Here is a 21,880-nt window from a genome sequence, read left to right on the forward strand (position 1 = left end):
GTTGCTGCATGTGTCTACTGAAGACATGGACAAAAAACATAATGTTTGGACGAGTTATTGTGAGGTAAATCAGCTTACCAACCAACCAGCGATAAGTGGTTGCATTCTTCAATGGCTGCCCATCAGTTGCTGACAGGTTGAGTCGATATTCCATTGGGGTTTCCATGGGCTTTGCGCCTAGTAGTCCGGCTTCATCTAACAAGTCACATGTATACTTGCGCTGAGTGAGGAGAATGCCCTGTTTTGTACGAGTGAGTTCAAGACCTAAAAAATACTTCAAATCTCCTAGATCCTTCATCTTGAAGCAATTGCTCAAGTAATCTTTGAAGTTTTGAATACCCTCCAGGTTGTTGCCACAGATGATCAAGTCGTCCACATACGCCAGCACAGCTATCAACACATTTCCAGATGTGAGTGTGAACAGGGAATAATCAGCTCTGGACTGGTTGAAACCATAGGACACAATTGCATCAGAAAGTTTCACAAACCAACAACGGGGTGACTGCTTCAGTCCATAAATGGACTTATTTAATTTGCAGACCATCTTGTTATCACATTCTTCATAGCCAGGTGGGAGTGCCATATAAATCTCTTCCTCCAGACTTCCATTTAAGAATGCGTTGTAAACATCCATTTGACGGATGAACCAGTTCTTTTTGGCTGCGACCGCAATCAGACATCGGACTGTGACGAGCTTTGCGACTGGTGCATAGGTTTCTTGATAATCTAGTCCCTCAGTTTGAGCAAATCCCTTAGCCACTAGTCTGGCCTTAAACCTCTCAACTTCGCCACTGGCTTTATACTTGATGCGGTAAATCCATCTGCAGGGTATAGGCTTCACATTGGGCGGAGGAGCAACAAGCGTCCAGGTTTTGTTTTCTTCCAATGCATCGATTTCTAACTGCATTGCCTTCCTCCAGTTTGGATCCTGCTCAGCTTCACTAAATGAAGTAGGCTCAGTGTGTTTTGAGATATTCAACAAGAAGGATTTATGAGGTTGGGAAAAGGAGTTGAAAGAGAGAGCTTGAGAAAGGGGATACCTGGTGACCTCTTTCCTTCTCAACAGCGACGGGTCTGATGATCCTTGAGTGGCCATGTTACAGTAAAAGTCCTTCAACAGTACTGAGGGTTGGCTTTTGCGAGTTGATCTTCTCAAGCGAGGAGGAGGAACCTGTGGCATCGGTTCAGTCGGTGGGTCAAGTTCAGTAACAGTTGTTTGTTGTATTACAGGGTTTGGCAGATTTGTGGCATCAATTTTTTCACTAACAGTTGGCAAATTGAGTTGGGAAGGTGTGCGCTCTGCTTCTTCATGAACAGGACTGTCAAGGGGAGTTATTGAAGGAATGTTTTCTGAAACGTTATATTCATCAAACATGAAGGACAACACAAACGGAGATGATTCATGACTCAGCAGTTTGAAGGGAAACAACTTTTCATTGAAGATTACATCACGGCTTGTGAATATTCTTTGGTTCTCAAGGCTGTAGATTTTGTAGGCGTTTTGTCCAAAAGGATACCCCAGAAATATGCACCTTTCAGCTCTGTGGTCAAATTTGTGTTAGGGTTTTAGGTTGGTAGCAAAGCAAAGACAACCGAAGACGCGTAGGTGAGCAAGAGACGGTTTTTTGCCAAACATCATTTCATATGGAGTTCTATTTTGTAGGCTTGCTAAAGGCGTCCTGTTTATCAGGTAAGTGGCAGTGAGGACACATTCATCCCAAAACGTTATTGGCAGTCCAGATTGAATTTTCAGGGCTCTCGCCACATTTAGTATGTGCCGATGCTTTCTCTCTACAACCCCGTTTTGCTGAGGAGTGTAGGTGCAGGTGTGTTGATGGTCAATTCCATGCTCCAACAGAAGTTTTTTCATTTCGTCAGAGAAGAACTCTGCACCATTGTCGGTTTTCACCTTAATGACATTGTGATGGTATTGTCTTTCAGCTAGAGCAATGAAATTTTTCAAGTGCAGGTAAGTTTCGCTTTTGAACTTCATTAGGTAGATCCAAACAGACCTGGTGTAGTCGTCGACGATGGATAACAAGTAATGGGCACCTGAGAATGAAGCTTTCGAATAAGGTCCCCAAATGTCGCAGTGAAGAAGTTCAAGAGGAGCAACAGAATGCACTTTATTGGATTCAAACGAAAGTCTAGACTGTTTAGACAACTTGCAGACATCACAAAAACTGTTTGATTGTTTGATGTTTATATCATATTCAGAAAACAAGACATTTTTGGTTGGTGAAGGATGTCATAATCTAATATGCCACAGATCTGTCGGGTCATGGTTGCAGTTCAGGATTGAGGCTGTTGGTTGTGTCGATGAGAACTTGTAGATGTAAAGGCCACCTCGCAGTTCAGCCAGACCAATCGTTGTCTTGAAGGTCGGGTCCTGCAAGTAGCAACAAGTAGAAGTGAAACAGAGATGGTAATCAGTTTGGTTCAACAACTTACTGACAGAAATAAGGTTGAAGTGAAAATCAGGTATGTAGTAGACATTTTTGAGAACTAGATCAGATGACAGAACTACTTGTCCAACGTGCGACGCTTGGACGATTCGATTATCGGGGAGTTTAATAGGAAAAGGAATTGAAAGGCGTGTAACTTCAGACATGTTGAACAAGGAAGATGACAAGTGGTGACTTGCACCACTGTCGACAATCCATGTGCAAGGAGATAAAGATGACAGACCTGCGAACGAGGTAAGTGGTGTTGATCGGTCCTTGAGTATTTGCTTCAGTTGTAAAAACTCTTCAACAGTGAAAGCAAGAGCAAGTTCCTTACCGGAGTCATTTGATTGGGTATTGGAAGTTGCAGCGATGAAGGCAGTTTTGCTTTGGTCACCACTGTTTGGCTTTGGCACTTTATCTCCTTTGATCCTCCCTTCTCTAAAGTTTGGAGGGTATCCATTCAGTTTGAAGCAGCGCTCTCTGGAATGACCTGTAATATTGCAGTGGTTGCAAAAGTATGTTGGCTTCTTACCACTTCGATTTCTGAAGTTGCGATTGTCATAACTAGCAGAGAGGCTGATGTGATCGTTTGAGGGAGGTTGCATTCTTGCCTCCCTTTGCTTTTCTTCCTGAAGAATCAACGAGTAGACTTGCTCATTGGTTCATGGGGAAGATTCTGATAGTGAATTGCATGAGTCATTCCCATAGTTGTTATAGTTGTATAAATTCTGCAAGCACCCCTTCCAGTAGTTGCTGTGACCCATTGAAAACAGTTATCAAATCGGACCCAGTATGCCTCTTCAATCTTTTGAATAGCCCAACAACTAGTCAAACCTCCATTAGCATAACACAAGCATAACAGTTAACACAGAAGTGCGGGAGAACGTCAATAATGCCTCTGTCTGTACTGCCAGTAAGTTACTGCCATCCATTTCTTGCTGCTGTTGAGCAGTAAAACTGCAGAACCTTGAGGAGTTTTAGTTTATGTATTTCAAGTCATCGTTAGCACATGGAGTGGGGTCCACTCATGGCATCATCCCGAATGGTTGGCCTTCTATTGGTGGGAGGGAAGTTTGCCTGCAAATCCTCTCATGTTGGAAGAAGGGAGGAAGTGGCAGTCTATGGTTTCAAGCAAAAAGACTGCATTTTCATCGCTTAAGTGAGAAGCTCAAGAGGAGAATTGGCTGTTGGAGTAGATTCAGTGTGAGCAACTGTTTCATAGGGTTGTCTGTGCTAAAATTGTCTCTGTTGAGCACGTTGGAGGTGGATGCAAGAATGTCAGTGTATTGTATTCAAATTGCATGAATCTTTTTGTCATATTTCATTCATTGGACTGTTCGCATACTTTGAATTTAATTGGCAGTTGAAAAAGTTTATACACATTTGAGTCTAACTTCCAAATTTAAATTCGAATCTGATCAGACTACTATAGTTAAGTTCACAACTTATCAAATATGAATTGCATTATATATGATTTTATTAACAAGACTTTCATATTATGTATGTACATATTGACGATATTAATGATTATTATTCGTTAGAATATTCATTTAAGAAGGAATTTGAATTTGATTATTTCTTAAATTTGGAACATGTCCCATTTCTTAATTGGATTATGATTTTTTTTTTTTTACATCCAAACCTAATTTGTTTAAGAAGTTTGATTGGTTAATTAGATATCTGATCTGAATCTAGATCCATTGACATATCCCAATTTACATTAGATTGACATAAATAAAACAACAAAGTATTAGGTATTGGAGACAAATTTATAATTTATCTTTCATAATTATAATTGGATTTGTTTATTATGAGAACAAACGTCAGACATAATTATAATTAGATTTGTTTATTATGTGAACAAACATTAGATAGGACAGACAGAACAGACAAAATAGACTTATGTAAAACAAACACCAGACAAAAAGAACGTAGTGTTCTGTTCCTAAAATAATCAAACGGTGGACATAGAACATCATTGTCTATGAGGACAAGACAGTAGTGTAATAGACAAGATGTTGTGTCTGTCATGTCCCAATGGACAACAATCAAACGACCTCTTAATAACCGTGACCCATGAAGACGGTGAAATGAGAAGTCTCCTCTAAAAGTACTTTTGAGAAGAAAAATCAAGATTGATCACATGAAAATGTTTGGGTGCATGACGTACATGAAGAATCAAGGAGCTAAATTAAGTGACAGAGTAAAAAAATGAATGTTAATGGTATACTCTTCATAAAAAATATCATATCATTGTTATGCTATTGAATCAAATCTCCTTTATGTACTACTAAGCGAATCAAATGTATCAAATTATAGACTTGCTCACTTAGCGAATCAAATATATCAAATTATAGACTCACTCACTTAAAAGCAACACCATAACATCATGTTACATTATAGACTCACTCACTTAAGCGAATCAAACTTTTAAGTCAAGCTTATATGAGTCGAGGACGAGTTACCCAACTTGTTGAACAGCCCTAGACTGCTTTGGTACTACTAACGCTGCTTTGCGAGTAATTCCCATGTAAGCCAGCATGTGCACAGATCCACCCTTTGTTTGGGAAAAGGGAGTAAGATAGTTATGTAGTATGATGAATAAAATATATCTAGGGAAATCAAATGATCTGCCCAAAATATTGTACTCACTTTTGACACCACCGTCACTTTTAATGCTTGAAAATTGCAAAATGATAGACATGGAGAAAAAGATTGTCAAAGTCCGAAGTACTACGTTATTTGAGATTTTTAAATCGTTCATTTAGATTAGTCAGAAATTGGGAATGGCAGAATGGACCATACAATCCAATCTACTACGGATTTAAGTTATTTTCCAAACTTATAAATTTTGGATGTTCTTATCTTATTTGCTAAATTAGATAAAAAAAAAAAAGCTGACTTGAAGGCAAACAATACCATATTAAATGTTGGAAATAAGCTGGGCATCGGGCCGACCAGCCCGGCCCGATAAAGAGTCGGGCCCGGGCTGGCCTGGCCCGATAAAGAGTCAGGCCCGGGCTGGCCCAACATCTAATACTCAGGCCAGGAATGGCACGATTACATTAAAAACATATTTTTAATATAAAATAATACAAAAAATAATTAATTATAATAAAATATTATAAATATGTATACATTAATAAAAAATTAAAAAATAATTATCGGGTCCAATCTTGGCTTATCGGCCCGGCCCGAGAATGAGTCGGGCCGGCCCGGGTCTCGTTTTTTCGGGCCCGGGCCCAGGCTCGAGTCGGGTCGAGTACCAGGTACCCAACGGCGGCCCGACCCGATGCCCTGGCTAAGTTAGAAACCCAAACACAAAAGCTCTCTCTCTCTCTCTCTCTCTTTATATATATATATATATATATATATATATATATATATATATATATATATAATACACACACGTAAAAGAAGTGAACCATGACTCTAGGATATCTTTGTCAAATGGACAGCTGATCATAAGATAGAAGGGCTTACCGGTGTCGGGCAATGGCACTAGAGGCAGCCTCCAGGCCCTCCCTCTCTTTCCCAAACTTTTTTTCCCTCTCATTCGTTAAAGAAAAATGGGTGGAACTCCACCCATGTTCACCGTGGCCACCCGTCGCCTCACCGGCTGCCTGCCGGAGAGAAGCTGGGCAGTGGTGGTGGCGGCTAAGATGGGTGGAGTTTTCAAATATGGGAGGAAGTTGGGGATCAGGGAGGCGGTCTATGGCACCATTCCCCATCACCGGCGGGACCGCTGGGCCTCTGTCGGGATGGTAGAGGCCTGGCGGGTCCATCGGCATCAGGGAATAGTGCCGGCGGCCGCCATTGTGGATGAGATGGGAGTGGGTGGGATGGAGGAGTTGGGAAAGGGAGGGAGGGAGGGGATGATAGGTGGCCAATTTCTGTTTCATGTTCTGAAGGCATCTATTTTTTGTGCTACAAAAAACAAGTTGAAGCATATCATGAGCATCATCTCGAGGCACCTAGGGGATAGAGGGAAGAGGTGGAAGCTTTGGCTCTTTTGTTGGGCAATGGGATGAGATTCTCCTCCTCTTGCTCACCCAACCCAACCCAACCCCTTATTTTTATTTGTTTCAAATATGAGTTCTGTGAACCTCCTAGTCCATGTTGCGCTGACCTTCACTGGCCTTGCCCATTTTGAGGGTTCTCCTCTTTTATCTTTCACTTTTCCTCCAGCTGATAAGCCTCTCTCTTCCTCATTTGCCCTCCTCTGTTCTCTTATATCCTGCCAACTTTGGTCCTACTGCCTCTTATATCAGAGGCTCTTTGGTTTGCTGGGTGACACCTTTGACCAACTTAGCTTCCACGTTGCTAATCCTTGTCTCCTCTACTACCACTATTTTGCCTCTTGAACCTTCTTCCTTTGCCTTTAGATTATTTTGGTTAATTGTGTTTTTGAAGCTTATGTCATGCTTCTTATGCACAAGAATGTTCTTGTTTTTTGGCATTATAACCAAGAAGTGCTACCGTCCAGTCCAAACAATGAAATGCAAATGAGCAAGTAGAGAGGCTAGATAGTTTGAAGAGTGTGTGATGAATTAAGGTTCCTTCACCAATCTTTCCTCCCTTCCTCTTCATTAGCTCTACCATCATTAGTCCTACCAGCCAATGGCAGAGCCGAAGGGTGGGTGGACCTGGGTCCAGCCATATGGGCAGCCCTCACTGGACCTAGGTCAATGCCATCGATTACACTCAGCTAGTGCATTAGTCTATGTATAATTTGGACGTGAAGCATGTTCACCTCCTTCCTCATTGAACTTCTCTTCTAGTGGCAAAGCTATATGTGGGCCTGTGTGGGCAGCTGCTCAAACATGTCGGCGGGTTCTAAATAGAAAATGGACTTGGGTCATGTGTCCAATTATATAAGCTGCCCCACGAACACTTTGTGAGTGTTCGTTAAAACTGCTAAGATTTGGGGAGATTCATGAGATTATGGTAAATTTATGCGATTGAGACAGATTAATGTGACACTCACAAAGTGACCCTGCTTAAAAATGGCCTCTTATTGTGCCCTTAATAAAAAAATTCCCGTTCTGGATGTCATTACTCTCATCCCCATTGGACTAGAAGTTACATGACTAAGGAAAGGGGAGATGCTAGGAAACTCTTCCTCCCTCCCCTCCATCTAAACAAAAAGCTAGGTGAGAAGAAAAGGGCAATTGGAGCCTAATCTCTATCATTTCTAATCCTTTTATTGGTATTTCAAGGAACCAAATGAATACCTCGATCCGATACTTCAGTTGTGAATGTGAACGATGTGATTCATTGTGTATATTTTATTTGTACATATTTGTTTACTCAATTGTAAGCTTTTGTTGTGTACTAGTGCCTCTTTAACAATTTCTGGCGGCTCCACCATTTGCCACGATTTATTCTTGCACAAAATCCCACCAGAATGGTACAAAGAGGTGCAGGTGGACGCATGGTTGAGAATCAACTATACACGACTCCTTTTTCCTAATTGTAAGCTTTTGTTGTGTACTAGTGCCTCTTAACAATTTCTGGCAGCTCCACCATTGCCACGAGTTATTCTTGCACAAAATCCCACCAGAATGGTACACAGAGGTGCAGGTGGACGCATGGTTGAGAGTCGATCAATTTCCACCATTTTAATGTGGCAGACGAAGGCAATGTGATGAGTTATCCAACAACCATCAATTCGGTACTGGACCATGTACTGATTTTACCTCATTATATATATATATATATATATATATATATGTATAGGTAGAAACTAGACTATTAGGACAGACACAAAACCAGATCATTTAAATGTAATGTTTAAGGTGTTTTTTTGCAAATATTAAGTTGATAATTTTTTGGACCTCAATGATGTTTTTATAGTAAGCAAAATGAATGGCTCCCATAGCTTCAACATTTAAATAGAAAAACCCATATTTTCATGAAAACAACTTGAATTGAATTAAAGCACGTTTTATATCAAAATAGTTCTTATAAATATATTAGGATGTTTATTTTTTATTTAAAATAATTTTTAACAAGAAATTAAAGGGTCTGGTTCTCAAACCAGACCTAAAAATTTGGTTTCTACCAATCTCTCTCTCTCTCTCTCTTATATATATATACATACATATATATATATATATATATATATATATATATATATGTATATATAAAAGAGAGAGAGAGAGAGAGAGAGAGTTTGAAATTAGCTTGCTACCTCTATGTTTAGATGATTATTTTTTTTATTGTGTCATTAAAACTGTTGCAAAAGGTGCATTTGCAATGGTCAGTAATTTGAAATGGTTTTTAGTAATATGTTGCACTTTTTGCATACATCATCAATGATCCATTCAACAGCAGAAATAGCCATTGATTTAGTTTCCATGAGGATTGACATCTAATGGATGCCATACCCAAGGCTACAACAGCACCATGAACTGCTGTTGTATCATAAATGGTCCCCAATGCTCTTGTGCGACTTCTTTTAGGGTGCGTTTGATGCACATGGAAGAATTTAACGTGGTAAAATTTTTGAAAAAAATTTCTGAAAAAAATTTCAGGATGAAATTTAACCCTCTTCCGGTTTGAGGTCATGTTTGATGCACAGAAAGAAATTAACGTGGTAAATTTAACCATGTTTGTTTGATACACAGGAAGAAATTAACGTGGTAAATTTAACCATGTTTGTTTGATGCACAGGAAGAAATTAACGTGGTAAATTTAACCATGTTTGTTTGATGCAAAGAAAAAATTTAACCTGATTGAGGGAGCTTCACTCCAAAATTTGTATAAAATCGTAGAAGTCTCCAAAAATCACCAAATTTGGTCACCAATAAGCCAACATTCTTAGGATTGGACGCCCCAAATTTAAGGCAAATCCGAGTAGTCTAAGGCCAACTCGTTGAGTCTTAAAGATTCGGTTCACCTGTCGCCTGTTTCCACCATTCTCAGGATTGGACGCCACCGATTTCCGCCATATTCCGGCCGTTACATCCGGATTCACTATCCATGGTCCGATCATCCTCAAATTTGGTGGATAGGATTGTATGGATGTCATGGATCGAATGGCACCGGAATCAGTTTGATCCAACGGTCCGATCGCCGGTAAAGTCGCCGGAAACACAGATTGGTCGGCGGAATAGCAGGACAGAATCTGTTACGACTTTCGGAGGCCGTAACTCGCTCTATACTGGGCCGATCATCCTCAAATTTGGTGGACAGGATCGTATGGATGTCATGGATTGAATGACACCGGAATCAGTTTGATACAATGGTCCGATCGCCGGCAAAGTTGCCGGAAACACAGACTGGTCGGCGGAATAGCAGGACAGAAGCTGTTGCGCCTTTCAGAGGCCGTAACTCGCTCTATATTGGGCCGATCGTCGCGATTTCACCTCCTTTGGAAAGATCTCTTCGAGAGGAATCTATTGATACCAAAAGCCCCAAAAGTTAACCACGATTGAACTGTAGATCTTAGCTGAAACGATCTCAGGCTTAGTTAGGCCTGTTCACGGTGAGAAGGCAACGGTGAGAGCTGGTGCGACGGTGAGAGCTGGTGCGACGGTGAGAGCTGGTGCAATGGTGAGAGCTGGTGCAAGGGTGAAAAGACCAGCTGCGAGGGTGAGAAGGCGAGCTGAGAGGGGTTGGTCTTTCGTGGGTCGGGGGAGGGTGTCGAGCGGGTGGAATTCCACCCGCTCCTTTTTGAAAAAAACGGGGTGAATTTCACCCCGTTTGATGTAGTTTTCGTCGGGCGACCCGCTCCTTTTTGAAAAAAACGGGGTGAATTTCACCCCGTTTGATGTAGTTTTCGTCGGGCGAGTGAAATTTCACCCGCCGGTACGAATTTTTCCGAAAAATGAGATTTCAATCGGAACATACCCTTAGATATAGCCTCAGGCGACATCAGACATCAATTATAAGTTTCTGAAAAAAAAAAAAAGTTACCAAAAGATTCTGGTGTACGTTGAATAGGTTTCCAGACCGGCCCCATTCGGACCCCTTCCCCAATGTCCATTAATGTTAGAGGTACCTAAAAGCACTTGGAGTTTGGGACATGCATTTGTCAAATTCTTGTCAAACAATCAGTCATAAAGAAGGTTACAATATAGGGTAGAGGTAAATGCGGAAAGATTTTTTTTTTATTGATTCTCAGGATGGTTTTGAGGGTTAGGTTGAGGCATATCATTCAATGGTTTTGAGATGGATCGTTGGTTGTGGGCAGCTGCCCACATGTAACCTTGCTATTGAAAATGGACAGCTTAAAATGATAACTACTGGGCAGCAGAAAACCCTGGAAGAGAGACAGAGACAGAGAAAGTAAGATATTCAACATTAGAAGAGATGGTGCAAATTAAAATGATAACTACTCGGCAGCAGAAAACGGTGGAACAGAGACAGAGAAAGTAAGATATTTAACATTAGAAGAGATGGTGCAAATTAAAATGCTCGGCTGCAGAAAACGGTGGAACAGAGACAGAAGGTGCAAAACCTAGCCAAGTACAATCCAGTTGTATGCTCTAGTATCCTAGAGAGAGAGAGAGAGAATTCTTTGGCTTTTAACGCTTAGCCAGGGCTAGGTTTTGGGCCGAGAGGAGGAACCCTAGCTTGTCAAGCCACTCTAGCTAAACAACACAAATCCATGGTAAGTGGTAACTGTCTATCATGGGCCGAGCTAGGGAAGCAAGGGGGAAGCCAACGTTTCTAGGATTTTTCTCAAAATTTTTAAAGGCTTTCTGAAAGTTTTTAGTTTTTTAAAATTTCGTACAAGGGTAAACTAAGAATGTTGAGAATTATACCAGGTAATTAATTCATTTTTTCCCAAATATGAGAAGGGCCACGGCACTTGCCAGCCTCAGAAGAAATTTTCTTGTATCAATATAGTTAATGACAAAATTGCTAAAGTTAATGAAAAAAAAAACTTTTTGTAAGAACAAAAAAAAGAAATAAAAAAAAGTAAAAATATTAAAAATACCTTTCTTTTTAAATAATTACCAAAATATCTCCTCCTTTTGTTTTGTTATAGCAGGGCACCAACTCCACTCTCGCCAGCCCCTGGCTCTGTTCCCGCCGGCTAGTGGGATTAATGAATCCATGCGATACCCTAGTGGTGACCAACAAGTGCCCCACAATATGGATAGTCAACTTCCTCTTCCTCCACACCTGGAAGACAAGACCCTGAATGGTCAAAGGGTAAATTACTCCCACCCTATTTTCAAGAACTAGCAGCCAATCTCAAGTCGTACGGTAAAGAGACTCAACCTTCAATCTTATATCAGGAATTTTTTGGCCCATGGTAGGTTGGTTCGTAAGGCCAACCCAACGCATATTGCTGTCATTCCTAAGATTCCAGGTGATCATAATATTGAGAATTTTAGGCCCATCTCACTTTGCAATAGCACCATCAAGTTCTTAAGTCGCATCATGGTAAGAAGGATGTGGCCTATATTATGCCGTATTTTGATGCTAACCAAAATGCCTTCTTAGCAGGGAGATGCATCCAAGACAGCATCTTGCTAGGTCAAGAACTAATCCACTCCATGGAAGCTAGGAAGAGCAAATCTCTTTGTCTAAAAATTGACTTCAGCAAAGCTTGGGATTTGACTCTCTTTGGATACAAAAAGTGATGGCTTTGGTAAGAACTGTTAGTATGACAGTTGTGCTTAATGGTAAGGAAGGAAATTGGTTTTATCCTCAAAGAGGTTTAAGACAGGGTGACCCTCTGTCTCCGTACCTATTCCTCATTGTTGCTGAGATGTTCACGAGAAGCCTGAAGTATGTCATTAAGAATAAGCAAGTTAAACTCCCCACTATAGGTAAAGAGTCAAAGACATGTCTGACATTGACTCATTGTTTTATGCTGATGACTTGATTATGTTCTCAGCCTACCACATGAAGTCCTTAAAGACTATCAAGGGAATCCTCCAAGATTCCAGAATGAGCTTAACAAGGGGTTGGCTGAACATCAATGCTTTGGGCTGTTACTTAAAATTGAACAGAAATTGCGGAGTTGAAAGAAAAACTTGATGTTGTATGCAAGTAGACTATGCTTAATCAAGTATGTTCTGTCTACTATCCCATCTTATACAAGCATGGTTTATAAGCTGCCCCTCAAATTTATGCAAAAAGTAGAACCTTTGGGGTAGCAATGATAATATCAACAAAGCTCATTTGATTAAATGAGATCAACTTTGTTTACCGAAGGACGAAGGAGGAGTCGGCATGAGAAGGATCAAGGACACTAACATTGCTAATCTTGCCTACTTTGCTTGTAGAGCACTTAGTACCGATAATATTTGGGTAGTTTATGTCAGGAAAAAGTATCTCAAAGATCATGGTTTGTGGCACTCTATGGCTTTTACTAAAAATTCCGTTCTTTGGAAAGATATGGTCAAATCTTGGAAGCTAATCAAAGATCAAGTTTGTTGGCAAATTAAGGATGGCAATAGAGCCAAATTTTGGATTGACAACTTGACAAGTAGGCTCCTAGTAGTGCTGGTTGATGTAAATGACCCTATTCTTGAGGTTATTAATCCTAGAGTCACCGTTAGAGAGGTTATGTATGGTCCTAATCAAGAGCTGCATGTTACAATGAACAGATGGAGGCCTGATACTACGTCGCTCACTGTGGTGGATAACTAGATTGATACACTGTGCTAATCAACACCTTCGCCCCATCACTCGAAAAAGGATTTGGGAGGCTATCAAGTCGCATAAGGAAACTGAAAAGTGGCGTCAGCACATTTGGGCAAAAAATGGTTTCCCAAGGGTGATAACTGATACCAGACTCAAAAAGTTAGGAGTGCAGTTAGCTTCAAGGTGTTACCTGTGCCACATCGATGAGGAGGATGAAAGCCATCTCTTTTTTGGATGCTCTAAGTCTAAAATGTTATGGCAATTCATTATTGCTAAATTCAACCAGAAGATTCCTAGACAACACACCACTAAATAAGGTCTCATTTGGTGGGTTAGAAGGAAATTCAGAAGGAAATTGTGGGCGAGCATATGGAAAACAACTTTCCACATGGTTATCTGGTTTGTATGGCAGTTGAGAAACAAGGTGAAACATGACCAGGAACAAGTAGTTGGTGCCTATTGTTCTAGATTTTGGGAATCTTGCATAGAACAATACAAGAAAGTAAACCGAAATAGAATGGACAATCAAAAAGTGAAAATCTGGCTACGCCAATGTATCATGTCAGCAAATTGAAGCCTCCGAGAAGGAGTAGGCTACAACATCCACATTGCATCTTGGCATGGAGAAGGTTTGAACCGTATTGCAGGACTGCTTAGAAGCAACAATGGAGAATGCATGTTTAGAGTCTGTTCTTGGTCGAAAGAAGGGAGAGTATTCTCTAAGAACTTGGTTTTAAACAAATGTCTAGGTAAGATTAACACCAACGAGCACATAATTGTCATACAAGCCAACAATGATGCTTGGAAAGATGAACTGAACAAAGCCATCGAAGGTACCACAGAAAGGGCTACACATCTTTTGCATATGCAGAGTCATCTTAGTAGATTGCAGTTGTCATACCAACAACCATCAGTGAAAGTTTGCAGTATATTACTTTTATGTTCTGGTGAGAGAGGATATAAAGAATGTGTTACAGGACAAGTTGACTGGGATCCCAATCAACTATCCTTTTGGTAATGTAATCATCCTGAAAAGGATTTGAATTTTTTGTTGTATATATCCCATTTTTTGTTCTAATAATATGGATGAGGGCCTATCCCTCAGCAGGTTTTCACGGGAATAGGCAACTCCAGGAAGATGGCATTGAGCTCCTTTGTTTCTAATGGTGTTACGTTTGAAAGTGTATTGAATCAGAAGCTCATCCAAAGTCTGCTGATGGTAAAGGCTTCAGGTCTGTTACGCGTCATCGAGTGAATCAGGTGGTGGAGCCACTAATTGAAGATTCCACATCAAAATAAATATTTTCTGAGATATTTCCAAGTAACAGAATCAGTTTTCTTTTTCATATCACCTGTATCATATTCTTTAACCAATGTGTTTAGTTACTGGTTAACCTTGCTGCTATCGGTGGTTAATCAGAACTATATATTCTCATCTAAGGCTTCGTATTCAGTTAACTTCAGTTAACAAAGAAACAGAGAAGAAAGTCTTCCTTCTTTAGCTCCTCTGGCCAGAGGTGTGAGACAAGGTGGTGTCTCTTGTTCCATTGTTTGGGTGCTACTCTCATTCCTTAAGGCGTTCAGATTGAACTGAGGTATAGTGAACTTGGCACATCTCTTGTTTAATTCTTATGGGTGCTACTATCCTTAAGGGGTTGAAATTGAACTGAAGTATGGTGAACAGCATGCTACTATATATAGTCTGCACCATCCGATTCAACATGATAGATTGTTAAGAGAAAAATATGGAGAAAACAATGATGAACATTTTCATCATCTAATATTAGTTAACACTTTTTTTCTAATTATTTTTCTCTCAACCATCCATCTACTTTAGATTAATGCCATTGGTTAGATGGCAGGGTGACTCTAGATAACTAGAGTCATCATTCATTTATATATATATATATATATATGAGCTATTTGAAGTTGTAGCATAAGTTTGGAGGAATTGCTATATTCAACCCTGACTGCCTAACGGTCTGATTTCACTGAAAGGTTCTGCACAAGTGGGTATATAACTTTATTTTAAGGCACTGCAGAAAGAAGACTTGCACCTTTAGTTAAGTGACAAGGACCAGATATCAAACTTTGCAACAAGCCTGTTTGATGCATGACAAATATCAATCCTGCTTAGGGTAATCTGGTTAAGTACATCATGATTCATTATATAATTCTATCAGCAACATAACTTTTAGTGGCCTTTTATGTAACTCACAAACCATGTCCGCAGAAACTTTTACTATCGTTTTTGCCACTTTTTACTGATGTTTTTTCATGTTAGCAAAGAGTTGGTCTTATGTAGTATAACCTTATGCTAAAATTAATTTGAAGGTAAGATATTTAACTAGATGGCATGCCACACAACAAAGCAAGTTGTTAAGATATCCGCCAAGTTGTTACTTTGAAGGGTTAAAATCTATTTTCCTATGAATCAATGGTAATGTTACAAACATTTACTTGCTTCCCTTAGCTAGGTTGGTGAATTGAGAGCTCCTGAATTTGGTAGGACTGCTCTCTTTCTCTGAGTTTCATTTTCGATCGAGAAAAATGAGTGGAAGAAACTTCTAATTCTACTTGTTTGCGATCCCAAAACCACATCAAAACAAGTTTGCAAAGAACTCGTTCTAAAATTCCTAACGTGGTCTCACTCGCATCTAAACAAGACATATAAAGAAGATTTGGAAGCCAAGTCCTGGCTAGTGGCCCATATGTGCACCTCAAGTAATATTAGTTTCAATATTAAGTAATGGACCTGCCTTGTGTTGATTCCATGTTGAAGAACTCAGATCACGCCCCTACTTCGCCATTCTATTTCCTGAATTTCTTGTTTTAATATCCTTTTTATGCAAGCTAACTAGCATCTCCAGAGCCAATGTTTTGGGCTTAGGATGGCAGTTCACCTTGCATCCAAATTTGGGATTATATGTGCTATTTTATACTATTTATCCAACTTGGTTCAAATAATTGAAGAAGTCCCGTCACCAAGGATACTTCAATTTTGATTTATGACTCAAGCTTAGTAGTAGGAATACCAGCTACAGGAATACAGAAACGTTTGTATAATTAGATAGAATAGATCCTTATGCATTGTTTGTTCTGCAGGGTAGAGCAAAGAAAACGAACGTTTCGGGCCTTCAGAAGGTGTGCTTGGATCGGTTGGCGGCAACATTTTTACGAATATTAGTTTCACTGGAAAGCTGGTGTTACAGCATGAATCAAACAATAACCGATATGCCCATAAGGCTCTCAACTAGTAAAAAAATAGCCAAGTTTGTTACCAAATAGAGACTGATTCAAAGGTTAATTACTGTTTTTACTTTAGATCAGGTTTCCCTTGATTGGACCTAGTAACCCCTCACGTGTACCAGAAAAGCCTGTATGTTGTTGGATAGTGGCCCCGAGCCCTATCTTAGTCTAGTAACTGTAAAAGGGTCCACTTACAATTACGAGATTAAAATTGAAAAAAAATTGATTTCCAAATTAAAAGATTTCATTAAAACGAAATTGTTACCATTTTCACAAGCTTGCCAAAAATCCCTCTGGCTATAACTGATGGTGGGATTCGGGAAATCTTGGGAGGTGGACCACAAAGTCCCAGCTCATGTTCATCCGAAGTTGTTGGTCTGACTTCACAAGCCGTCAAACCTATCTCTGGTTTTTTCTTCTTCTTCCCTTTTTCCTGTTGCTGTAGTGTTTGCCACCTGTTAGACGCTGCCTGTAATCGTGCTGCGCAGAAGAGAAGCTTATTAAAGGTCTGCTGCTATGACTCCGTCATATGTTTGGAATTTATAGCTGCTTATTCGAGCAATCAAACACCCCACGAACTGAGATTCCATCGCTGCAAGGGTGGCCTACATGAGGCTGGCAGGGGCTATGGCCTTCCCTTGATATTTTGAAGAAATAGAATTTTATGTGTTGACATTCTCAAAATGTTTTCATTTAGCGAGCCTGTAAAAATTTTAAAAAATAAAGTAAGCTCTTGTTAAAAAAAGCAAAAAATTAGTTGACTTTTTTTTTTGGTCTTGGAGGTCATTAAGAACTTTGAAAAGGGATTATTTTAGTCACTATTACACGAGATTAGAAGTCAAGACCAGCCATCTACCAAGCTTCCTTCCTTGTTAACTCAATTAGATCACACAAATGCATGGATTCACAGACTTTAAGAGCTGTTGATTTGGATATGGACAATGATCCGACACTATCCATGTGAGATTGACATTGCAGAAGATGTTGATTTGGATGTGGACAATGATCCAGCACTGCCCATGTGAGAGTGGCCCAAGAAAACGACTTCAGGATCTTGGGACTCATTCCAAAGATATAAAAAAAAATGCAACATTTATGTCTTGTTTGGATGGAGGGAAGTAGAGGAAAATGAATGGATGAAAAGATAATGAAATAAAAAAGAAAGAAAAAGAGAAAGAAATGGAAAAGAAAGAAAAGGATGTCACATGCCTTTACTTTCCATCCCAATCTCTTCAATTTTGAAGGGATTAGATTTGTATTAATCTTTCTTTTTTGTTTTTTTTTTTTCCTTTTTCTCCCTCTCATTTCCTTTCCCTTCCATCCAAACATGTTTTTTTGATGCTCTTTCATTTCATTCATTGTTAATTAATCGAACAAATACAAGAATGACCAACTGTTTCCTTCATTTCCCTTCCATTACCTCCATGCAAATAGGGTAAGGGCCAACCACGAAATCGTTACTCTAAGGGTCCAGCATGGTTGGCACAATGGGAGCACGCCTGTCTATAAGGACAACAACCATGGTTCAACTTTCACCCACATCAACTCTATGTACAAACCAAAGGTGCTTTTATTGGGACGACTGAGTTGCAACGGTTTGGCCATGCATTGAATGTGTAGTGGAATTTATTAGGGTCAAGGGCATTCACTTAAGGCTATCAATCTCTGTTTTGAATTGTTAAGCTGTCAGGTCTCTACTATGCTACAAGTCTTCAACTGATTCTATGCCTCTAATTACAAATAAGAAGACCCAAAAGCACTCTGTTTTTTTAAAATGAAAAATGGATGTGATTTGACAACAAGATTTTTGTTATTTCTTTTTGTAGTGGACATGACTCCAGCTGATCCTCTTTAGATCAGTTGAAAATGGAGGATAAGGATAGAGTTGATGTTCCTTTCCTTTAAGGCAAGGTTCCATCAGGCGACGTATCTTTCAAGTTGAAAAGCCTCCATATCTTTTATTCGTCATCTTGACGGTGGGGGCGTGGGGTGAAGGATTGAAAAGAAAAAAGCGTTAAGGACTTCAAAATAGGGAAAAGGAAGCGTGGCGTTTGATGGTGCCCAAGAGGTCACGGCGGGAGACTCCATGATTTCTTTTTTTCTTTGAAAACTGTAGAGAGATAAAGAAGTCTGTAGCTTTGATGTGCGCGAACACAATTTTACGAAGACCGACACAAGTTTGCGTGACTTGGACTACTACGCGCTCCAAACACGCTAAAGCTGAGGATGCAGTGTGGGAAAATTTGAGATTTGATTGAAAGCACTGGTGTTGCTGGAATCGACCCAGCTGCGAACTGATTCCGCTTTGGTTGCTGACTAGGATCTTTTTTTAAATTAATTCTTTAAATATCTATAATTTTGAAAAATTACATGTTTATTTTTTGCCAAATAACAAATTATTGTTCGACTTTTAAAAAGTAAAAAATAAAATTTAATGAATAAGAAATCAGAATTTTGAGGTAAATTCTCAGAAAATTTTCTTTTCAATAGAAATATTAAGTTCTGACATAAAAATAATAAAAATATTTCTTTCAAGATCGGAAATATGTTTCCTCTACTGAGAGAGGTAGGCTAGCTTTGACAAAGATATTGTTCTCATTTTTTTTCTAAGAAATAGTTTGTTTATGTTTAGCAGACGATTCTTTGCGAATTTTTTTAAAAAGGTGAATGAGTACTTGTCATTTTTTAAAAGTTGAGCAGTAGGTTTGCTATACGCCTAAATGTTAGGCCACTTTTTGCAATTTTTAAGAAGTTTTTTAAATTATTTTATTTATTTATTTAGAAACATATTTTTAATAGCTTTTACCAAGTCATAATTAATAGGGCTACCGATTTGCCAAATGCACAAATTGTCAGATAAAACACTAATTTCAAAAGTTACATTACTATTTTTGTAGTTCCTTTTAAAAAATTGAACAGTAATGTGCTATTTTGTTAGATTTTTTCCTAATTTTATAATTTTATTGTTTATTAATTCGGTTTTATTTTTTTTACTTATTTATGTAAAAAATCATTCTTTTAATATTTTTACCTATTCAATCAATTCGGTTGGCTGATTGGCTAGATCGGCAGCGTGGCAGATAAGAATCCAAAGACCGATTCTGAGAGTCTCCGATTCTTTCTTTCACTTCAATATGTTCATGCCCTTTTGGAAGATCTTCAATCTGTCCTCCTTTCCGTTGATCGAACGGTTACGAGAGCAACTCGGTCCACACGTCCTATGTGCGCAATTCTTCACACAATTGCTTTCAACGAATACATCCCATCACCGGCCATCTTCGGTTTTGCCTGCTCTTTCTTTGTAGAAAACGTGAGTGAGTAGATCACAAGCGGAGTAAAAAAATTATGGATTTTTATATAAAATAAATAATTTGTTTTTTAATTTACGTGTAAATTTTTTTAAAAAATTGAAGGGTGAGTCCCTGCCGGCACCCTTCGCTCCGCCTCTCGATCCCACGCACTTTTCCTGCGACAGTTTCTGACTTAATTTTGCTTGAGAACCATGATTCTCGCAAAAACACTGGATCTCAGGAAGGACAGTCTAATGCTGTCATTTTCTTTGTTGAATCCAGAAAGTTGTGAGTAGATCACGCGCAGTTTTCCTGTAATATTTGATTTTTGAAGTGTTGGGGAGGACTGTTTCTGACTTGATTTCGCTGGAGAAACATGGTTCTCGCAAAAAAAAAAGTGGGTCTCAGGAAGCCCACAGTCTAATACTGTGATTTTATTTGTGGAATCCAGAAGGTGTGAATACTGAATAGATCACACGCAGTTCTGAAATATTTGCAGTGTTGGGGAGCACTGTTTCTGACTTAATTTCTCGCTTGAGAACCACGATTCTCGCAAACACTAGATCTGAGGAAGTCTACGGTCTAATTCTGTGATATTTTTTGTGGAATCCTAGAAGATAACACGCCGTTTCCTGTAATTTCCGTTGGTGGAAGACTTTCTGATCGCTTGAGAACCATGATTCTGGCAAAAACACTGGACGGTGAGGGAGCCCCACAGTCTGATATTGTGATTTTGTTTTGCCCTTTTCGTGGAATCCCTGTAGATCTCACGCAGTTTTCTTGTGATTGCCGTGTTCGGGAGGACAGTTTCTGACTTAATTCTGCTTCGATTCTCTCAAAAACGCTGGATGGTGAGGAAGTCCCAGAGTCTGATAATGTGAATTTTTTTTTCGTGGAATCCTTGTGAGCGTCTGCCATTGATATTCACACCAATGAGGGAAAAACTAAAACTACAGGACAGGTGTCCCCTTGGTTGGCTCAAAAAACATACACTGAATGAATGAAAACAACCCCTCGAGTGTGACCAAAGAGAAAGGTAATTCAGATTTTGAAATTTTCCTTGCATGTTTTTTCCCATCTGATCTCGTAAAAGCATGTGCCCTTTTTGCGTGTATACAATAAGCTCTTTTTAATTCAACCAGCATCATCTCGATCCATTTCTTCCTGTTTTGTTTTGTTTGTTTTTTTTTTTTTTTTCTTCATGGCTGCTTATTTCAGAAACGTGTGCTGGTTACTTTAGCAGAAGGTCAAAGAGCAGTTTGGTCATTTTGTGTCCCGAGATAATGATAATTGATGAAGGAAGAACCTGCAAGCAAAGAATTAGAGAACAATAATAAGATTTTTTTAATGGAAAGTGCATCTCAATTCCAAGGCGGTTCATACAAAACTGTGAGCTTTTTCTCTTGTGTTTTCTTGCTTTTGTTCACAGGGAGAAAGTGCATCCCTTGTTTCTGTTTGTGGTGGAGCACCACATTTAAAACTTATTGTCCCCCGAGCTGTCGTCGTCCGCTTTGTTGTCCTCCACGAAGGGAATGATGTCCCACAATCCATCTGCTTTCTGGCTTCCCATTGTGCTTTCTACTAATTGCTTAAAAAAACTATCTACAAGTTTTTATTTCTCAGTGGTTATGAAATTTTTTATGATTTCAGTTGCTTTGAGCACATATATTTACCAACGCGAATGTGATCCAACTCTGGAGGCTGGTTACGGGGTTGCAAACAGTGCCGTAAATGTCGGTTCGTACAAGCTCTTATGGATCAGCCCCTTCATTGAGAAATTAGATGGGATTTAGATTTAAGAATGATGTCTCCATCAGATTTATATTCTGAATCGGCTTTCAATAAATATCCAATTTGATTCAGGTTCATATTCAGATTAAATTTCAAATAAATATCCCATACTTAATACCCATATATTTTGAAATTTGGTTCTTTACGCATCATTATGTGGTTTGAATTTGGTTGTTGTATATAAGTGTCGGATTCAGATTTGGATGCGAAAATAAAACTTAAATTCGAATCAGATTCAGATTATACATTTAAGAACTAGATCAGATTCAGTCGGGAGCCCAGCCAGGTTGGACCTGCGGTACCTGGCCCGTTGCCACGGATTATCTTACAATTTAAAAATCTCCTTTTCTTTTTCCTAACAGGAAAAAACTGCACTCGGGACATGATTGCGTTCGTTTGATAAAATTCATATTCAGGTCATTGCATCCGTACCTTCATTGATGTTTCCTATAGAAGTACATATTTATCTTGTCAAAGGAGGTACATTATTGGAAG

The 21,880-nt window shown here is 39.3% G+C and overlaps 1 protein-coding gene across 1 annotated transcript; it reads right to left on the reverse strand.

Moving 5' to 3' along the window:
- Positions 1–1,678: 1,678 nt before the first annotated feature.
- On the reverse strand, positions 1,679–3,171 carry LOC126409693 (uncharacterized). Its single transcript, XM_050075560.1, has 2 exons — positions 2,689–3,171; positions 1,679–2,389 (listed from the first exon to the last, which is right to left on the reverse strand). Exons 1-2 carry the CDS (start codon positions 3,050–3,052, stop codon positions 2,355–2,357), a joined length of 399 nt encoding a protein of 132 aa, XP_049931517.1. The 5' UTR covers positions 3,053–3,171; the 3' UTR covers positions 1,679–2,354.
- Between the last annotated feature and the right edge of the window lie 18,709 nt (positions 3,172–21,880).

Source organism: Nymphaea colorata, chromosome 1, assembly GCF_008831285.2.
Source record: "Nymphaea colorata isolate Beijing-Zhang1983 chromosome 1, ASM883128v2, whole genome shotgun sequence".
In the NCBI taxonomy this organism is placed as follows: Eukaryota; Viridiplantae; Streptophyta; class Magnoliopsida; order Nymphaeales; family Nymphaeaceae; genus Nymphaea; species Nymphaea colorata.

Excerpts from the sequence above, each read along its gene's own strand:
- LOC126409693 (XM_050075560.1), bottom strand. The coding sequence starts at position 3,052 with ATGCAACCTCCCTCAAACGATCACATCAGCCTCTCTGCTAGTTATGAC. Across the intron at positions 2,390-2,688 it reads ACCACTTACCTCGTTCGCAG|GACCCGACCTTCAAGACAAC; the intron begins GTCTGTCATCTT and ends TGCTACTTGCAG.